This window comes from Merops nubicus, unplaced genomic scaffold (genome assembly GCF_000691845.1).
Source record: "Merops nubicus isolate BGI_N331 unplaced genomic scaffold, ASM69184v1 scaffold589, whole genome shotgun sequence".
Classification (NCBI taxonomy): domain Eukaryota; kingdom Metazoa; phylum Chordata; class Aves; order Coraciiformes; family Meropidae; genus Merops; species Merops nubicus.
In genome coordinates, this window is record NW_008631475.1 from 116,160 (window position 1) to 136,512 (window position 20,353).

Below are 20,353 nucleotides of genomic sequence, written 5' to 3' on the forward strand. Positions count from 1 at the left end.
TAATTCTTTCTTTCTGCCATTTCCAGTTGGTCTGTTTTTATTTGTAAATACCTCTGATGTTTTGATGTCCTCATAGGAAAACTGCGTGGCAGGTACTCCAAGGTGGTTGATGAAATAATCTGCATCTCCTTGAATCTGCACAGAACTCACATTAGATCCTGGACATCTAGTCTTTTCCACACAGTTGAAGCTCTGGCTCTGAAAAACAAATACAAATCAAAATTCTACTTAATTATTTGCAATTAGACCCGTAACAACTCGTATCAACATCGCATTTACAGAATTCTTTGGGTTGAAGCATTTGAAGATAATGGTGGAATTTACACTGGTGCAAACAGGTATTAGCTGATTCACACTTATTAGTGAGTCTACAAATCTTTTCACCCTCTGTTGATACCTACTGCAGTCTTTGAGATCAGACACAGCAGAGAGTAAAGAGTGTGCTGCAACATGGCTGAGTCTTTCAAAGGACAACAAAAACCATATCTGATTGAAATAGTAGGAGGGGCAAGAGAAGATGTCTTTGGTAGGCATATGAAATGTCCCATACTGGGCAGGAGATTGAAGATTATCATGGTGCCTTTTAGAAGTATTTTCTGAATTCTTTAATGATCACCAAGGAATCAATTCTTTAGTCAGTTAATAGTATGCTCTTCGAAAGCAAAAAGCTCAATCAGATAAACATATTTAAGGTATCTGTGTTCTAGGAAGTACTGGCAATGTAAAGTTTGCTGCAGTTGCAGAGTGGGGTTAGGAGAAAAACTGAAGAGACAAATACACATTTTCTGGGTAAAACGCTTAGAACAAATCTATTTAGTGACATGTTGCTATTTCTTTCACATAAGTATTTAATGGTGAAATCTTAGCAGCAGAATTGTAATAAATATAAAATAAAAATTGGAAAACAAGCACAAGACATACTAGTGTAGGTTTCAAATACATCAGGTAATTAAACAATAAACAGTAGGCACAAAGGCTTTCAACACCTATTATTGCAAATAAGCTTCTTAGGTTTCTTTTTAAGAATGTTAGAAAGTTGAAGTACTAGAGATTATTTAGATTTAGCTAACAGTTTATATAGTATAACATAACTTATTTAGATCTATTGTACAACAAGAACCGAGTAAGATCAGTTCTCCTTTAAAAATAAAATACAAAAGATTCTGTATATTAAAGTTCTTGACGTTAGCAGCAGAACGCTTTAAGAGTTACAAAGAGACAAATCTTGGTATTTTTTAATTTGTTAAATTAGCATAATTATTGCTTCACAGATTGACTTCAGTGCTATGAAGAACGCACTTGTATATTACCCAGCATAAATAAGGTCTGTATATTCTCACAGAAATGATTTTAAAATACCTTCAAGAAATAACTTCCTTTTCCTAAGTATTTTTGAAAGGAGACTCTATCAGTCTCTCTTTTTATTAAGGCTTTCTGCTCTCACCACTCTTACATACATTCACTGTTGTGAAAGTCACAGGACCTTCAGGAATTATAAGATATTTAACTTCCTCATACTGCCCAACACGTCTGGTCAAGTTTCATAAATGACAAGTAGTCTGGTCTTCCTTTAATGTTTAAAAGTTTACTGAATGACATGAAATACAGCTTTAGGGTTCAATGGGAATATCTCTGCAATAAGCAGAAAAAACAGAATTAACTAACAAACGATATCACAAAGTTAAATCACCAAATTAATCCAAATAAAACTATCGGGCAAAACAATTCAATATCAGAAAAGAAAAAGAGCTGAATAGTAGATGATCCATAAAAAAGCCACATACTACATCTTGTCTTTCTGGAGAGACCTGATCCTAGCTCCCAGGAAACACAATGGCAGCAAAGCTCTTCCAGACTAATGCTATTTGCATCTACTCAGATTAAGAATTTGCGTAACTATCATGACTAACCAGAATTAATTTTTCAAGATGCAATCAAAAGAAGGGATATTTGAAATGTGGTAAGGACCATCAAAATCTTAATATATACCTCATGGAGGTAAGGAAATTGAGAAGGGAAATGATTGTACCTTTTTTTTCCCCTTGTTAATCTAAATCTTTATACCTTTCACTCTACTAAGCAAACATTAACCTTTCACCATCTCCTATGTATTCATATCTAGAATCTGTTATGGGATTTTTGGAAACAGAATACTGTAAGCTACTGACTGGAGGTACAAGGGTGGACTTCGAATTTATACCTGGAATTCCCAAGTGGAGAGGGAATAATAGAGGGTAACAGAAAAGGAAAACAAGGTTCCATGCAGTGACTAATATTTCACACAGCAAAAAATGACAATTTTTTAATGTAATATTTGAAAAGTCAACTGGTGTAACTGCACAAATGAAGTTCTATGACCTTTTCTAGTAGTGTAATTTCACTATACCCCAGAACTGTTGGCTAAGTATCACAAACATTAGACATCTGGATGATTATTGTCATCTACTAAGCAGATTAGGTTTCACAAAAAAGCAATCAAGGTTATAGCTACTGCAGGGACACAGCTAATTAACAAGAGTATTTCCTATCATATATCACCTCCAAGGGAGGTGATTCTCCCCATTACTCTACTCTTGTGAGACCCCACCTCAAATACTGCATCCAGTTCTGGTGTCCCCACCACAAAAGTGGCATAAAACTGTTGGAACAAGTCCAGAGGAGGCCACAAGCATGATCCAGGGGCTGGAGCATCTCTGGTATGAGGATGGGCTGAGGGCACTGGCATTGTTCAGCCTGGAGAAGAGAAGACTCCAGAGGGACCTTATAACTGCCTTCCAATACCTCAAGGGAACCAACAGGAAGGCTGGAGAGGGACTTTTCACAAGAGTGTTCAGCAACAGGACAAGGGGAAGGGGAGAGTAGTTTTAGACAAGGAAGAAGTTCTTCAGTACGAGGGTGGCGAAACTCTGGAATAAGAGGTTGTGGATGCCTCCTCCCTGAAGGTGTTCAAGGCCAGGTTGGATGAGGCCTTGAGCAACCCGGTCTAGATGAGAGGCGTCCCTGCCCATGGCAGGGAGGTTGGGTTAGAGGATCCCTAGGGTCCCCTTCCAACCTGAGCCAGTCTATGATTCTATGAGTCTATGATTTTAGTATTGGTCCCTTCCTGATACTTCTGTCCCCTTTCTAAGAGGTCAAAATGATGGTAGAATCAGTTACTTCTGAATACACACCAATGCCCAGTTCTGCTAGGATGCCCCGAACCAAAAAAGAGACCCTTTCCTTTTTTAGGAAAAGCCTGACTTTTAGCCATCATTCTGCTCCTCAGAAAACACTTGACTACACTCCATTTTAACTCTTCAAAAAGAATCTGTTACTTTCTTCCTTAATATAGTAACAATGAGATTTTTTTTTTTTTAATGTATGAAAGTTTACGTACACATATACAGATTGCAATATATCATGAAATGGTTAGGAGTACAATGAGATTCGGCAAGCTTTGGTCTTTCCATCACCATCCTTCAGGGTGCAGGACTTATTTTTATGAAAGCAATGCTCACTTCAGGAGTGCTAGCATCTTTAGAGCCTAACTGCTTTGTTCAACTGTTCTGAGACACAAGCTCCTGATAATGACTAGTTCAATAATAAATATTTAACACTGCATTGATATGGGAGAATTTTTTATGTGCAAGATACTGTTGTGTTGCAATTTATTTTTATTGTTATGCACACTGTACAACTTCAACATTCTTCAAATCTTTGGCAACGATTTTAAAGTTCATGTAGTGTGTATCTCATTTATTAACAAAGGAAATGTTTCTGAAAATTAATGGACTTCAGGATAAATGGTAATAATGTCCTACAATTAATAAAACTTTCCCATCAATGAAGTGTTGTTAAACTAAGAGGTGAGCTTTTAGCTTAGTCAATGCAAGAACAAAAGCCCACCATACAGCACGCCACATATTTCACAGACAATAACAAATCAAAGCAAGTAAGAAGTTGAAGGAATCAGCAAAGTCAGCCTCTTCCTCGACCCATCTTACAGTTACAAAAAGAAATTGAGCATCAGTTTCCTGGACTAAGATACAGGAATGAGATAGTATGCAGAAGAGTGATGGCAGGTACAGGGATGGGAGTAATTGGGTGGAAGGACTTTTTAGGCTGTCTACTTGCTTACATAAAGGTGTCTAATGGTATTTGAGATATTGTGAGGCATTCATGGAGACCTAAAGCAAGACACAGGGGAAAAATGTATCTTACTGGACGGGTATTTGCAGGAAGGAGTATATCAAACCTCAAATGGGATTAAACATTTTTGTTTATATAACTAAAAGGAGTTTTCTTATTTATACAGATTTGCTTGTCAATGTCCAGACAGCTCAGCCTTGTATTTATTATTATTGCTTTGCACGGAAAAGTAACGTAAATTAAGTCTACTATCAACTGTATTTACAGCATTAAACCCAGCAGCTAAACACATAACTGAAGCCATACTCTACAAATACCTGCTTATAGGACTATTAATCAGAAATCATGGCTATGCTAGTAGTTGTTAGTCTCATTTCTTTCCCTCCTCATCCTTACCTAGAAGAACCACCCTAAATCTTTGTTTGATCTTTCTCCACTGAAGATACTACTGTTTCTGACATAGAAATGAACTTTAAAGTTCACTTAGTTAATCAACTGGAAATACTGTTCTTGTATTATGTGAAACACCCTCCTACCAAAACGCACAAGCACTATCTCAAGTTTATTTCCATATGTACCCGTCAAGAAGCCAGGAAAAGATAATCTCCCAAAGTTGTAACTGCAATTTATGACAAGCAGGACAGCTTTCATGCTTGGCAGCAGAATGCCTGATCCTTGCTGCAAGCCAAGTAGGCACCAGTGCAGAACAGAGATGAGAGACTGACTGAAAACAAATTACTGCTGCTAGGAAATGAAGGTCACTCCTAAGTAACAGACTACTAGAGGATATGGGCCACAGAAATGGAAGGGGTTAGGAAGAAGATTACATCAGTGCTGATGTACAGAAACACAGGATTTAAAAGCATTTTAAAGTTCTTCAGTGCCAAATAATTTTCAATCATCGTGTCATTTACAAAATCTCCTCTTTATAAATTAACTAATTGATTAATTTTAATACTGATAATGCAGAGAACCTTTCATATATGCAAAAAAAAACCCAATTTGTGAGTTCTCAGTTTAGAAAAAAAAAAGCTTAATTGCTACGCATTACTTCATCAGTTGCAGTCAGGTCCTACCTAATGATCGTTTAAGTGTTAGCTTTTATGTAGGTGGTAAAAAATCTTTAAAAATTCATCTAGAATAAATGATCAGCAATACACTCTGTAAGAACTAATTCCTTGTTGTAGAGTAGGCAAGCTACATCTCTTCAGCTGGTTAGTCTTACAGTAAAACACACCTAATAGCACTATTTAGAGCAGTCGTTTGCTCAGGCTGGTCTCCACTGTGTTAGTCAAGTCATCCCTTTAGAGTAGAAGGAAACCAAGCCACGTGCTTAGGAAGTACTGAAGGAATAGTTCATATCAGTGTAAGGAAGCACATGTTATTTGTAATTGAATAATTTTATTTCTCTGGAGTTCATTTTGGTATTTCAGCAACACGTTACAGGTTTATATTACTAATTTGAGAAAATAAGGAGTACCATGTGGCCCATTAAATACATTTAATTTGGGTTAATGTTATAAAATAGACCTGACACATCTAAAGTATAATGAAGTGGTACTTCACTGCAGACCTTATTCTACCACTAATTAAAGCTAAACATTCACAGGTGCCTTTTGCTGCAATGTTAAGATCCTGGTATAAATAAAAGCCTATATTATTAAAAAAGTAGATACATATATAAAAAAAAAAAAATCATCTATTTCTACAGTTCACCTTCCACCTAGAGACATGTACCTGTCAGTTCTGGTTACCTTCCCTCCTCTGAGTCCAGATGAAGTTGAAACCTTAGCAGCTTTTGAAAAAGGATTAAAATGTCCAAGTAGTTTTCACCAGGACAAATAAGGAATGACCAATTATTCTTACAATGTGTCAGTGATCTCAGCTTCAGAACTACAACACAGAAGCTTATTCTTCATGAATAATCAATCTCTATTTCTTGAGCTGAATTGCCACCTGTGTTTGTAACCGGTGCAAGGCAAATTCATTTAAGAAGCTAAAGCATAAGACCATCTAGATGAAGTAAAATTAGCTAAACAAAGAGCTACAGAATGTATTAAATTAATCACAGACCATGTAAAAAATGCAGAAAGCAACAGAGTAGCATCTTCATTAGTGCAGACGTGTTATGCTAAATCATCATCAACAGGTAGGAAAGGCCAGAGAAGCTCCATAGCAAAGGATTCACAAGTCTGTGTCTCATCTGTAAAAACCTGTTAGACTCTGACAAAGAAATCATTAGAGGAAGAAGGTTTGACAGCTCTTAAAAATATTATTAGCTGTTTGCTTGACCTGACTACCAAAATCTACTGAAAAAAAAAATCACAGAGTTTCTAGGGATTGTATTAATTCTATGGCAAGCACAGTCTATTTTCTCCCACCTGATTCGGTGGTATGGCTGCACACATCCCGCTTTGCTCTCTGTCTTTGCTGACTGATCGCATAGATCGCTACTAATGCAAATCAGTGGTTCAAGAAATTATCAGGGAGATTTAACACCACACTTTTCCTTATAAACCTCAAGGTACTTTTCAAATCAGCTGAAGGCAAGCAAGGTACCTAATATTTCAGTCTTGTCCAACTGACAAAGCAAAACAATGAAATAGATATTAAGTACACATTTGTATATATTATATACAATTATATTTCCCAAATGGAAATGGATTAGAAAAGAAAGCTAAAACAGCTTCAGTGAAAGTAGTAATAATCATAATAAAATGGAATATATATAAATGTATATCAAACCAGTATCGAACCCAGCTCCCCTGATGGCAAGTACGTCCCCATCACCACTGATGCTGCGGAGGAGGCACTTGGGATGTCCCAGACCTGACTCAGTGCCAGAAGGGAACCAGATTCAGGAGCCAGGTTCAGAAACACAAGGATAGGGATTGAAGGCGACGACAGAGTCCTCCTTGGATGCCAGCCACTGAAGAAGAGACCTTGACCCTCATGATCCCTCAGCTTTATACTGAATGTGATGCACATGGGATGGAGTCCCTTGTAGGTCGGTTTAGGGTCACCTCTCCTGGCTGCTCCTCCCCACAGGTGTGGCCTTTTACTTTCTGCACCCCTCAGTGTGGTACAGAGGACTGAGCAGTGACCTGGGTCTGCCCACCAGTCCTTGGTAGTAACTATAGACATCGAGTGTTACCACTGCTAGAGGCAGACACTGTCTGTGAAAACGTGCCATTAACTTCAGAAAGTGCAGCTACTTAGAAGAGACTGAGCTGAAAAGTACAAACACTGAACAGAATTAGTTCTGTCCTAACCCAAACTAGGACATACCAAACCAAGGAAAATTCAGTTTAACTAGGCAACACAAGGTGCCATGCCTAAAACTCCAGCTTTAGCTTTCAAAAAAGTCTAAAATAATTTTGGACTTTTAATGGTGACTTCCTAACAAAACTGAGAAAGTATAATACCAGCAATTATAAAACAAAGCATGGAGAAATATGTATGCTTCTTGCAAAATACTTAAATATATTGTTACATGTTGTAATACTTTACAAATTTAAACTACTTTCTATTTAGTTTACAGCTATAAAACATGAGGCAAGCATAAACTTGTACTGCTTCACCACAGTTTTGTTTTCTGTTAAGCAGTATTTGCACGTTATGAAATCATTGTCTTCTTTTTTTAAAAAATATGCCCATTGTGTAAGGTGTTTATAATAAATGGGACCTCAGGACTGAACCACATTTTATATGCAAAGTTTGCATCAAACTGGTAATAAATGCAAAAGCAAGGCAGTAAAAAAATTACACAGTGTAAATTTAATTTCCTTTGCTGGACTTTTTCTTCATTTAACTTTATCTACTGACAGTCTCTCTCTGATTCCTGATGCTTTTTATACATTTATCCTTCCTATACCTAAATTGAAGTCATATGCCTCATTAACTCAGATATACTTGTTGCCAACACCCAGTACAAACTGCTAGGAATTTTAATGGCTTTTTAAAGGGAGGTAAAAATCTAACAGGTGTGCTCCCATTTGATAAGAGAATTTCAGAGCAATCATATATTTGAGATAAAATTACATAGCATAAATTATACAAATGGCAAGACTGCAACTGGAATGCCATCAGCAGTTCCAAACTCCTTACTATCTTAAAAGTATAGTTAGAAGGTTTAAGAAAAGTAATTAAGAAATAAGAGAACATAGCTGTGGTAACTAGGTTTCTCCAAAATATCCACTTACACCAGACTCCTATACTCATCAACCAGAAAAGTACTGCATTAAAACTTCTCCCATATTTTTTCATCAGCCCAGATAAAGGTAAGGTCTCCAGCACCTCAGGTAAAGTAAATTTATATTTTCCATGAGCTCAGTCTCAATATCAAGCGTACTGCTTTTATTTATGGTAAAATTCAGAAAACAGCTTGAGATTGTAGTACATTACAAGGAACACTCAATAAAGAAAATACAATATTAAGAGGGAGAACCTGTCTCCACACCCAACTCTGAATACACTGAAAAAATTGGGTGCTTTTTTCCTTCAGGACATACATTTTTATATCCAGTTTTTAATTTAAACTACTTTTGAGCATGGAACTGTTGCACTTGTAATTAAGGATGCAGTCAAACTTTTTTTTTTTTTTTTATTATGAAAAAGGTTGTACCTTCCTGGACTTTAAGGTGTTCAAGCTTTTTCTTCCAGGTATTCAGTAGCAGGAACACTGTGCAGTGTTAGCTGTCACATACATACTGAAGATATTGTGAAACCTAGGTTTAACAAAGTTTAATCAGTTTTAGTATAAAACAGTGATAATTTTTGACTTGATAAGAACTGCATGACATCCTTAATGCTTTGTGCTGTAGTAACATTTGTTGCTAATATCAAAACACTGCGTAACTAGGTAAGAGGATTATGATTTGACAAGATGACCTCATTTTCAAATACTTGATATTTTATACTCCATTGAAATTGCTGTGGCTTGTAAATCATTTTAAATGCCTAAAGGCATTCTTATTCTGTAATACGTAGAGACAGGAAGACTGTGAGCCCATTATAGTGTAGCCTAAGTCTGTGATGATTCTGCCACGCTACTCATTTTGCGATGTTTCCTTCAAACCCTCCAAATGACCAGTAAATAATTCATGTCAGTGAGATTACAGTCTTGCTTCTCCATACCTCATAGGAAGAAAAAGAGCGAAGTTACTCATCCTTCCAAAAGGGACAGATACGTACAATCACTCTACTGTTTGAAGAGTTACGATACAGCATATTTAAAGCTTTCAGACATGTCCCAAACAGGACAGTCTCTGTGAGGCTGGATGCCAAATGAATATGCTGTAATGTATTGTTCACAACATATAGTTGCACAAAGAAAAAAAAAAATCAAGAGAGAAAGCTTTTGCTACATACTTTCTAGTCCAAGTGAAATAAGGCTCACCTAGAAGAGTAAACTGTGAAAGTAAATTTATGGATTTTTAAAATGATCAACTAGCCGCATTAGTATGCGCAGTACACCCCTACAGAAGCTGTGTTTCTCAGCTAGCCAGATGGCTCAAACTACCCTATCACTCTATCCTACTTAAAAAAAAAAAAAAAAAAAAAATAAAACCAAAACCAAACCAAAATCATCCAGAGAACAAAGTTGGTATTTGTATTGCAGGACTTAATGTTAAAAGTTAGGCCCACAGTTAGCTCTAACATAGATAGTACAGTTAGTAACTACACTAATTTATATTTCCCCAAACTATCAGCATTCACGTCACAGTTCCTCCTTATGAACTACACAGTACTCATGATCTGTAGTATTTGTACCAGAAATGTTTGCTAGCACTGCTTCCCCCAGAAAAACCTGTCAAAGTGCAAATCAGCTCACCAAACAGCTCATCCTTCTGAGCCTTATCATAAAGCTGATTTAAAAAGACAGATGCATCAGATCTTACACCAACCTGTCACCCTTTCCCCATGCAGTGGGCTGTTTCACTATGCTGAGATCTAGAATCTGCTGCTTCTGAACACAACAAAAAGCGTGTCAAAAGAAAAAAAGTCACACGTGAACATATTACACACCATATTCCCTACCCACTCCCATTATCCAGTATCATATTAACTCTTTTCTGGAACCTAAGAATTCTACTGAATCATACTGCACATCTCTAGCAGTACACACAGAGGGAGAACAGACCCATAATAACACATTATCCAAGTAAGAGGGGACACATACAAATAAAAATGGTGTAACAAGTGGAACAGTCAGGTTTTTAAATTGGAGGAGAAACTTCTGGTCAAAACTTCTGGGTTTTTTTACTATAATCAAAGTTCAATTATAATATACATTAAAGAACAAACTTTCTTGGACCAGAACACGGAAAATCACATGCAATACTCTGGAGGAATTCTCTTGTCACATTGGTAAATTATCGCAAATTACCCCTCATGGCACAACCCTGGAATAAGGCCAAAGTAATTTACTCCTGGCAAAGCTTTACCTTGCCCTGAAACCTCTGGTCTGACATTTAAACTTCTCAACAGCAACTACGCATGAAAAAATCACTCCCTTCCCAGTCACACACAAAAAATATTTTTCATTCTTTGAAGTGGAAAGTCACTCCTATTAGTCCATACAGAGCATGAAGGTCAAGATCATATTTTTCATATTAAAAACTCTCCCGGACTTCAGTGGGAATTGAGCAAATGGAAACACTATTTACACTTAAGATATCAAGCATCTGTATCAATCGCTGTTTTCAGAAAGATCAACCTGAAGCAGATTTATTAAAGTGTGTCAGACAGCACCACAAAAACTGGTCTCTAGGCTCCACTGGGATATAAACTAAATGATCCAAAAGATGTTTGATGATTTCATTTTCTACAGCAGTAGTGCAAAAAAAAAAAACAAAACAAAAAAAAAAAAAAAAACAAAACAAACCCACAATTCTGGGACAAACAGACCACTGTAATGCCTCACTTAGTCGGTGTAATGCTCTGATGCTTTTCTGGACTGGATTTTCCCAACTTCTTTCTACTTTCGTCATAAGTGAGCATCCCTGGTATTGTCCCTGTACTGGACAGGAAAAAAAATAAGGAAAAAAAGCTATAGCAGGGAAGCAGTAGGGCTACTACAGTCAAATGATGACTTGTTTCTGGTTTCTGTTTCCAAGTTCACTTGACCTTGTTTTCAAGAGGTATGAAATATTAAGGCTTGTAAAAACAACTTCAACTAATTGGGTTAATTAGTAAAAATGTCTGGCTAAAATCAGACACATGAAATGGATCCAGGCCAAGTAACAAATTTAAATTTAAATTTCAAGAAAATGTGGAATTTTACCATTTACAATGTTCCAGGGACATGTCACTACTTTCTTCATAACAAGTAAGGAAATTCCAGAAAGGCTGATAATGTATTTTATTTCAAAATTTATTAGTACAGATCTGTAGGACTAAAAAGTGACAGCTTCTAACTACTGCACAACCTAATCTAAAAAAAAATGTATTACATTACATTTAGGTTTTAATCCTCCACATTCTGACCTTTGAAAGCTAATTTTGCTGCAGTGTAACCAAACCTTCTGAAACAATGCAAGCACAGTATGTAAGAGGGAAAGGTTTATACTGCATACATTGGAAAAACAAGCTGACAAATCCAGTGAAGTGCAATCTACAGCTATTTACTCTTATCAGGCAAGGAAGGAAGACTAATGAAACCTACATATATGTATTTTTGAGAAAACTAAATAATACAGTATATACATGAACTTTCAAAGGTGCAGATTTTACTCAGCAGTATGGAAAAAATTTACTGCATAGTCCAACATTTATTAATAGACTAAAGCTCCTGAATTACATAAACATGAGGTCTTTTTTCCTTAATATTAAATCTTCCTCTATGCACTCCATCTTCCACAGTTTGCATCTCTGGCCTCACTGCTCTAATTGTATATGGAAATAATTTTATGGATATGAACAGTTTCCCTAAGCTCAGAAGTCATAAATAGAAAAATCAAGCATGCATACACATGCATATACACACACACATTTTCAAAATAGAAACAGACTGGAAGTTCTAGGACATGATTTCCATTGTACTGCTTGTTGGTATGGTTAGTACTTAACAGTAATCACATGTAGGAACATAGCTGTATTTAATAAAATCCTTTCTGTAGCAAGTGAGAGTTGGAGATCTGAAGGCTGGCACAGCAATTACATTACCTGCTTTATCTTTTTCTTTTAAAAAAGGATATGCTTTTACTGAGGTCAATTGTTTTCATGTGAGTAAAGAATACTATACACAAAAAAGTCAGTCTATATCTAAAAATATTAAAATATTAAATAAGCCATCTTTTCTGAAGTCATTTGTTCTAATGTTTCATTGTCCTTACTATTAAAATAGTGCTTTTTAGTTCATATGTGAATTTGTATGGTTTTATTTTCCAGTTTTTGACTCTTATGCTATCCTTTATGTTTTACCATTCACATACTTCAAGTGTAGTAACTTTCTATCCAATAAATAATGAAAGTGTTGACTAGTACCAAATCTAGTGCTGCTGCCCGAAAAACGTTGGTAGAAGAATCCCCACTCGACGATTCTCCATTGACTGGTAATAACTTTGAAGATCTATCAGTCAGCTTGTGTATATTTGAAATACATGTGATTGACTACTATCCTAAAGCACTGTTTTTATTGTGAATTCCACAGAGTACTATACAAGGTGTTCCATAAAAGTCTTCACTGCTACCTTTATAAAATAAACATATCACTCCTTCAAAAGATTTTAGAAAAAAAGCTTTCATGACAGAGAGATGTGTTCTGTGAAAGAAATCTGACTGGCATCAATTACTCTCCTTCTAAATCCTACTTAAATCAATTACAGCTTTATTTTACCTTGGGTATCAATCTACAGTTGCACAGGTTACTGGACTTCTCCATAACGCTAATTCAGCTTTAGCACTCTTCTAGCTTCTGAAATACCTTTAGTCTCCATATTTCAAGGCCCAGAGCTCATTTAGCCTATGGTTCAGTTTTGGAACTCTGTTCTGTTGCCTTATGGGATCTAGAGACACCACAGAACAATTCAGCTTTCCTCTTACTTCAGTTCCCTCATAGGATGCCATAGCTTTTAATAACTTCTTTGATAACTTAACATTTATGTAGCAAGACTGACACAATTACATAATATTCTTTTAAATTTTTGGTTTTCTATTAGTTACCTGAAAAACACTAGTCATGTACTGAAAACTAAACCAAAATTCAGCTTCTCTGAAATTCAGAAAATTCAGCTAAATTTTTTCAGAACGTTTATCTGAGAATGTAATTTTAAAAGGCAAATTAGCAAAGCACCACAATCTTAACACAGTTAACAGTGAATAAGACTAAAAGTTTCTAGTGTCTCTTTCCACCTCTTTAGAGGAGCTACAATTAAAAATGATCAGCTGCTAATTTTCACTATTTCCCTGTTCTATGCAAGAAAAAAAAAAAATGACCTTACTACCTGATTTTAATATGATATTAATCAGAGTTCATTAAAAGATAACAAGTAAGTAGGTTCTATCTCAAACTGCATTTGAAAGTGCATTTTGGAGCCAAACCTCACACACACAAAGAAACAATAAGTCGCTCTCCTGGTCTGAGTGAGATGTCTGCTTTCAAAAAATACATTAAATACTAGCTGCTTCCACCTAAGGCTGGAGCCAAAGATGAACCTTTATTTAAAAGGAAGAAAATGTAACAAATTACTCACATCACATTCAGAGAAAAATAGTTTAAAGAAAGGTGAGTAATCTCCATGCTACTAAGACATAAGTAGCAATGGAACATTGATCAGGACACTCCTTTATAATCAAATATTCTGTTTCTCTAAGTATCTTCATGTTGACACAATATAGAAATACTAATTATTATCACCCATTATACTAACATTTGCTGCTTTCTTGAATGGCATTGGATGACTTACCTGGTTTGAAATGTTAGTACTTCATTTTCCCTCAGAATATAGTTTATAAGGCTTTTTAAAGAGTCTGATCAAAAATAGCAATGCAGATGAGTTCTAGAGCTGTAAATTTCACTTCAAGTGCTTTATTTTAACACAGTTGAGTGCAATTCTGATTGACTTATCAAAACACTGAAAAAATTTGAGCCAACCATGCTTCACTGAAAGGAGCTATGGAGAAAAAAAAAAAAACAACAAAACAAAACAACCCTTCTAATGTAATAAATAGTATTAGTGTACATTAAGGGGGCTAAGGATTTCCATCTAAATCATTAAAGAAAATTCTATGTCAGTAATTATTTTTACTGTTTTATAGTTGCAACAGTACATACTAAAACTGATAAAAAAAAAAAACAACACACCTTTCTCATTCATCTGCATAGCAAATCTGAAAGGAATAGCACTTCAGCATTTCCTAGCCAAGTCTCCCTAGTGATATTTCATCCTCTTCCTCTCTTCTGCCAGCCCTGCGTCCTGCTGCTGCGCTGGCCCTCAACCTTGGAATCAGCATCACTCAGTAGTGATTAATCTACTCATCCTAACAGTACCAGGGCAGACAGCTTCAGAATGCAATCTGTGTTCCTCAGAGAACATGGGCCTGGACCACATACATTGTGAAAGTCTGCAGACTAAAAGAGCACAAGCAAGAAGAAAGTCTAGTGAAGCCTTTGGACCAAGTTTTTGTTTGATCTCAAAAGGTTTTTCAAAAAATCGTACTGAAGCCTAATTTCAGGCTCACTCAGGGTTCTGCATTCACTGACACCAGGGTGGATCCTTATTTAAGTGGTTAACTATCAATTACCAATAATAAAATAAAAAAGATAAAAGGAAAAAAGGTAAGTAAAACAGTAATTTGAACTCGAGCTTTTGAATTAACAGCACTGCCTGTCAGGAAGGTACAGCAGCAAGCACTGCAAAATATTTGGAATCTGGAGACAGCTACCTGACTAAAGAAGGAAACAATTCATAAAAATGAAGGAAACATGGTCCTAAAAGACCTAAAAGAAGTTAAATTCTACATTAAGCAGCTTAACTCTGGAATGTTGGCTATGTGTGTACTGCTTTCAGATCACCTAGAGATCAAGAACAGTTCTGATGCAGAAAAGATTTCACAAACCATTTCAAATGAACCTGAAAAATAAGGGTCAGAAGTAATATATTGACAGAAAAGACTAGATTCAGGAAATGTCATTTAGCATTAATTAGCCATTTACAGAATCAAACATACTACAACATCTTCAACCTGAATTCTGTATTAACCACTTACACTATGCAATCTAAAGTGATTCCAACTGCCACTTCTTAAGCACTTTTAAGACAGAGTGAACTTAATGTCAAATGTTTGAAGAATGCCCAAACGCAGAACACTCAGAATTCATATGCCTTTAGTCATTTGCCATAAGTTCTGGATTAAATTACCTCTTTGTCGTCCTTTGTGACTTTGTCAAGTCCTATTCATCTCTTCATGCTTCACTCTCTGTTAGTAAAAAAGAGATAATTTTTGGTTTCTCCTACTATTAGTCTATCTTGTCTCTTGGGATACATTTTTCAAAGGAACAAAGGCCAATCAGGAAAGTATCTTCAGCTGAAAGTTAAGTTTAACACCTTTCTTTACCTGTATCTTGGAAAATCTCCTTCATAGTTGAAGTGCTATATGATCAGACACAAATTCATACTAATTTGACACTATTATATCGTCATCAATACTAAATTATGCGAGCTTTCCATTTGTTTTAAAATTAAATACTCTGATGGAGGAGACCCAAAACAGGCATAACATTTTAATTCATAATGCAAAAGCAACAATCCAGAGGATGCTCTGGCTAGTTAACAGCTCCAGTCTCAAACCTGGAATGATACTGATGAAAACACCTGACAAGGATTTCATGAAATGCTAAAGAATCCTTATTGGGCTTGTGCTCCACAGAAAAGAGAAGGGGAAGGAACAAAATGTATCTAGAGAAAAATTAATAAAGATCCAAAATCATACAGTTAAAAATGTTGATACAGGCCAATATTTTAGGTGTCAATGTAAGTAATCATGCTGATATAGCTAGCTCCTAACTCAAAAGAAGGACGTATGAGGCAGCATGTCTCACAGAGAAGCAAGGGGCTTATCACTACTTGTTTCAGCAAGGAATGTGTGGCCCCACTGCTGCAAGAAAGCACTTGCTAATGGTTGCCACCAAGAGAGATGTAGTGTGGTTCGTTCAGGACAGCATAAGAACAACACAGATGTGATTAATTGCTTTGCCACAGAAGGTTTTCAGGATTTCCAGAAGAATCCAGAAGATCTGTGTTCATGTTGTCTGAGACTCAGAGAATACATAAATATTTATGTATTTTGCTTAGCAGTCCTTCAGCAAAACAAGAATGATTGGAGGGTATTTTACTCAATAACAACAGGACTAAGTTAACTTACCTCAGCAGTTAATTACCAAGGACTATGCAGTACTCACTGATACTAAAAAATATTGTCTGAGACATATTGTTTTCAAACAATTTTCATACTAACTTTGAGGAAGATGCATCACTTCTCTGGAGCTGATATCCAGTATATAAAATGTATAAATTTCTTTTGTGTATAATGGTAACCTGTGTTCAGCATGTAAAAAGGTGGTTGCAAAAAAAAATAAAGACGAGCAGTGGGAGAAATGGAAAAGAAAGACTAGTCTTCAGCTGTAATGACTTCAGGAGACGAAAAAAAATTTTCCAAGTGGCACTGTGACAGAAGACAAGCACAGTCCATCTGAGAGTGTTGTAGACTGGAAGCTGAAACACATCAGATAGACTTTTTTTTGCAGCAGGATGAGGAGGTAGAGCAAGCGATTACTTGAAGTCCTTACTAGTTTAGGGTTTTATCACTAAAGGTTCTTTACATATTCATTTGCACATACATTTCACCTAATCTCACCTTAAATTTGGAATCTGTAAAATAAAATTCTTATTTCCTTTATGGGGGGGGAATAAAAGCGAACTACATCTTCGTGTTTCATTCACAACAATGATCCATTAATTTACAGAGAGAAAAAGATTTTATGTGTTTTTCCTCTCCCCTCCCCTCCCAGCTCCCCAGAGTCCCAAAGTATCTACTGCAATATAATTGGTTCCAAAGCACCCTCAATTCTCAACATTCAGGACCATTTAAGCTACGAAGGCAACAGTTTTACAAGCTTATTCGAAGATATTTTGTAAATAAGATTTATGATACTTTTGTGGTGTTTAGAGTTAATTAAATATTTTGAGTGACAACTGCAAATAACTACCTCCACTTGGTTTAAATAAAAATCTATTCATTACCCAAAGCTTGATAAGCAGATCAAATGCAGTAAACAAAGAGCAAACTATAAAATACACCAGGGAAGGAAAGCTTTTTAAAAATAATGACTCTAAGATAAAGTCAGATGTTTAGTTATTAGCGTGAAATACAGAAATTTAAAACCATGATACTACTATGGAGTTCATGTACAGTAGCTCCCAAGTCAGCCTCTTCTATGTATCATTATATTCACTTATGTTCGTATGTTATTATTTGGTCAGCTACAGCTTTAATCAGAGTTCAAAGAACCTGAAAAAATTTTCCTCTCAATCCTAGTGCCAACATGAAAGAATAAAACAACTTTAAGTATTTTGTATTCATTTTTGTATGTTGCTTAGTAGCCTAAAATATTACTTTTCTGTTGCATTTCAAGCTCATTTTTTTTTTTTTGATAAAAGTATGAAATAAAAGTGTGCTAAAGTTACAGGATTTTAAAAAGTATATTTGACACTTGTCCATTGCATGATGGAAACTTTAAAAGCCATCTGAATACTACTGAGATGCCATAACAGGTATTATTCCCCATTCAAGGTGGAACATTCAGCCTCCTTCAGGTAATTATACAATAATATATCTAATCGAGATGATGGAGACATCATACAAAGTTGAGAAGTTAGTCTCTCTCCTAAATGTTAGAAGGTTCTTCTCGAAAGAGAGCCTAGGCATTAATGTCTAAGTGGCTACAAAACAGGTTTTGAAATCGCCTTCAAGGCACTGTCAAGAGACAAAGCTGTATAAACTGTATGAACTGTTACCTGCCACAAGAAAGCTTTTTACAGAAACTTCCAAGAAAACTATATCCTACATTTTTTCTTTTCCTGACATCACAGATTATCGTCTGTAAAAGTTTTCCCTGTTATGTTCAGTAAAGTCACATTCTGTGTGCACTCAAAAGACAGAAGCAGTAATACTACGGAAATTATGCTTTGACTCATTAAACACAAAAATGTGTCTCAACTACATTACTGATTAAGATCCCATGAGTAATTTGGAAAATACTGAGATTTTTCACATATGTTTGATTGGGCTGAAATTACTTTTGAAATTTCCTGGTAATTCAAATTTCCAGTTCATGAAGTGTGCTGATAACCTTCTTTCTAGACCTGTTTAGTAGTTTTTCACACTAGACAAGACACCACCAGCAGAATATTCTGGTGGTGAACAGATGAATAGGGTATGAAAAATGAATGAACAGGAAACGTCTAGAATAGTTCAAAGTTGATGCATGTGATTATGTAAGGTACAGAATCATAGAATCACTATGGTTGGAAAGGACCTCTAGGATCATAAAGTCCAGCCACCAAGGTATGACAGCTATACATGGATATGGAATGTTTTTCCTTAATCCTTCAACAATTTTGAGTCACTATATATCTTTCTTTTTTCTTTTAATTATTTTATATTTATCTATCTATTTATTTTGTATGCACAATTTAGCCATCACTTTTGGACGTGAATAATTCACTGAAGGCTATTACTAAGTTTATCCCAACAAAGATTCTTAAACTTAATTACCCTCCTTTGGATGACTGACACTGAACTGGTCAGGTGTTTGGGATTGTTGGGGTTGTTTGTTTCTTTCTTTGTTTTGTTTTTTCTTTCCCAAATGTGGGCATTTATTATGTAGATATGCATAGAGTACAGAAACAGAAAATAAATTAATAGCTTTAAAAGAATCAGATTTTTGCATTCACTGCACTCATACTGAAATTAAAGGAATACTTTGGGGGGGCAAATTTATGACATTAAGATGTGAACACCCCTGGGTGCTAAAAGGCAGGTATGTAACTCAATCACAACAATCACCATAACTGTAAGGTGATTTTTAAACCATTTGAATTATAAATTTGTTACTTAAGTTTATTTCAAATAGAATTCCATCAAATATATAAGTGAATGATCAAGCACCAAATGAAACCAGCCTATTATGAGTTCAAAAAGTCATGGCCACCAAACTGACACATGCACTGCACCTAGATTTGCTGAGCAGTCTGACAGATCCTGCAGGACATGCAGAGGAATCTGAACACTAAACCATGCATAAGTGTCCTCTCTGCATGCATGACAAGGTCCCATGCTGGAACAAACTTCCAACCCCAAAATCTATCAGCATAAGCAGGAATTCTGTGCTGTTTACTACATCCACTTCCCACTGGTCAACCTTTTCACACCAGTTTCTGGCTTAGTATTCTACAGATATATTTTTACTCTTCGTAGAAGAAATAGCTTAACAACCCTTTCCCCCACCATAAAAAAAAGAAACAAAAAACCCAAACACAACCAAAAAAAAAAAAAAAAAACAAAAACAACCCCCCAAAAAACCCAACACAAAACCAAAACTCCAAAACCACCAAACCTTCCCAGGTTTCTACAACGCTTTTGTTCTTCCCTTTCCTGTGGGTTCTCTATATGTGACCTGGCTAGGACCATACGACATAGCATACAATTCTGTGACAGACAAGAACAGGTAAAATCATATAAAGTCAAATGCTTCATAAAATAAACACCTTCATGCTTGCCTAAAGAATCATCACAGACAGAAGACACACTGAGACAGAGTAACAGTGTGCCAAAGAGCACTTTAAAGATTCCTATTCACAGAACATCAAGTAAGCACACTCTTAGATCATATGTTACTACCAAAAAGAAAAGTACCTAATTCTTTTGGCCAGGTGAAATACCTATCACATTACTTTAAATATTTCACCTTTTTTATTACGACAAATAAGTGGTCTGCTTTTCATTATTCAAATGCTTCTTTTTTATCCCACATCAACCTATGAACTAGGAAATGTCTAGTCCTGAACAACATTTTGATTCTTTTTCTGTCATATGCAAAAGTAAGGAACATGTGGCTGTAACCATTATGAGCCAAATGACATAACATAGCCTTAATTCTATTTATTTCATGTTAACGTCTTGTAAAATCCTCATTTAAAGATGCTTTTTTTTTTCTGTTATT

At 35.7% G+C, this 20,353-nt stretch overlaps 1 protein-coding gene across 1 annotated transcript in view; it reads right to left on the reverse strand.

Annotated features, from left to right (window-relative positions):
- NAALADL2 (N-acetylated alpha-linked acidic dipeptidase-like 2) overlaps positions 1–20,353 on the reverse strand; it is a gene marked incomplete at its 5' end in the record, with an annotated part of 171,305 nt that overhangs the window by 86,270 nt on the left and 64,682 nt on the right. Inside the window, one exon of the mRNA XM_008947550.1 lies at positions 52–198. Within this exon, the coding sequence (XP_008945798.1) occupies positions 52–198 (147 nt within the window). The remainder of the gene's footprint in view (positions 1–51; positions 199–20,353) is intronic.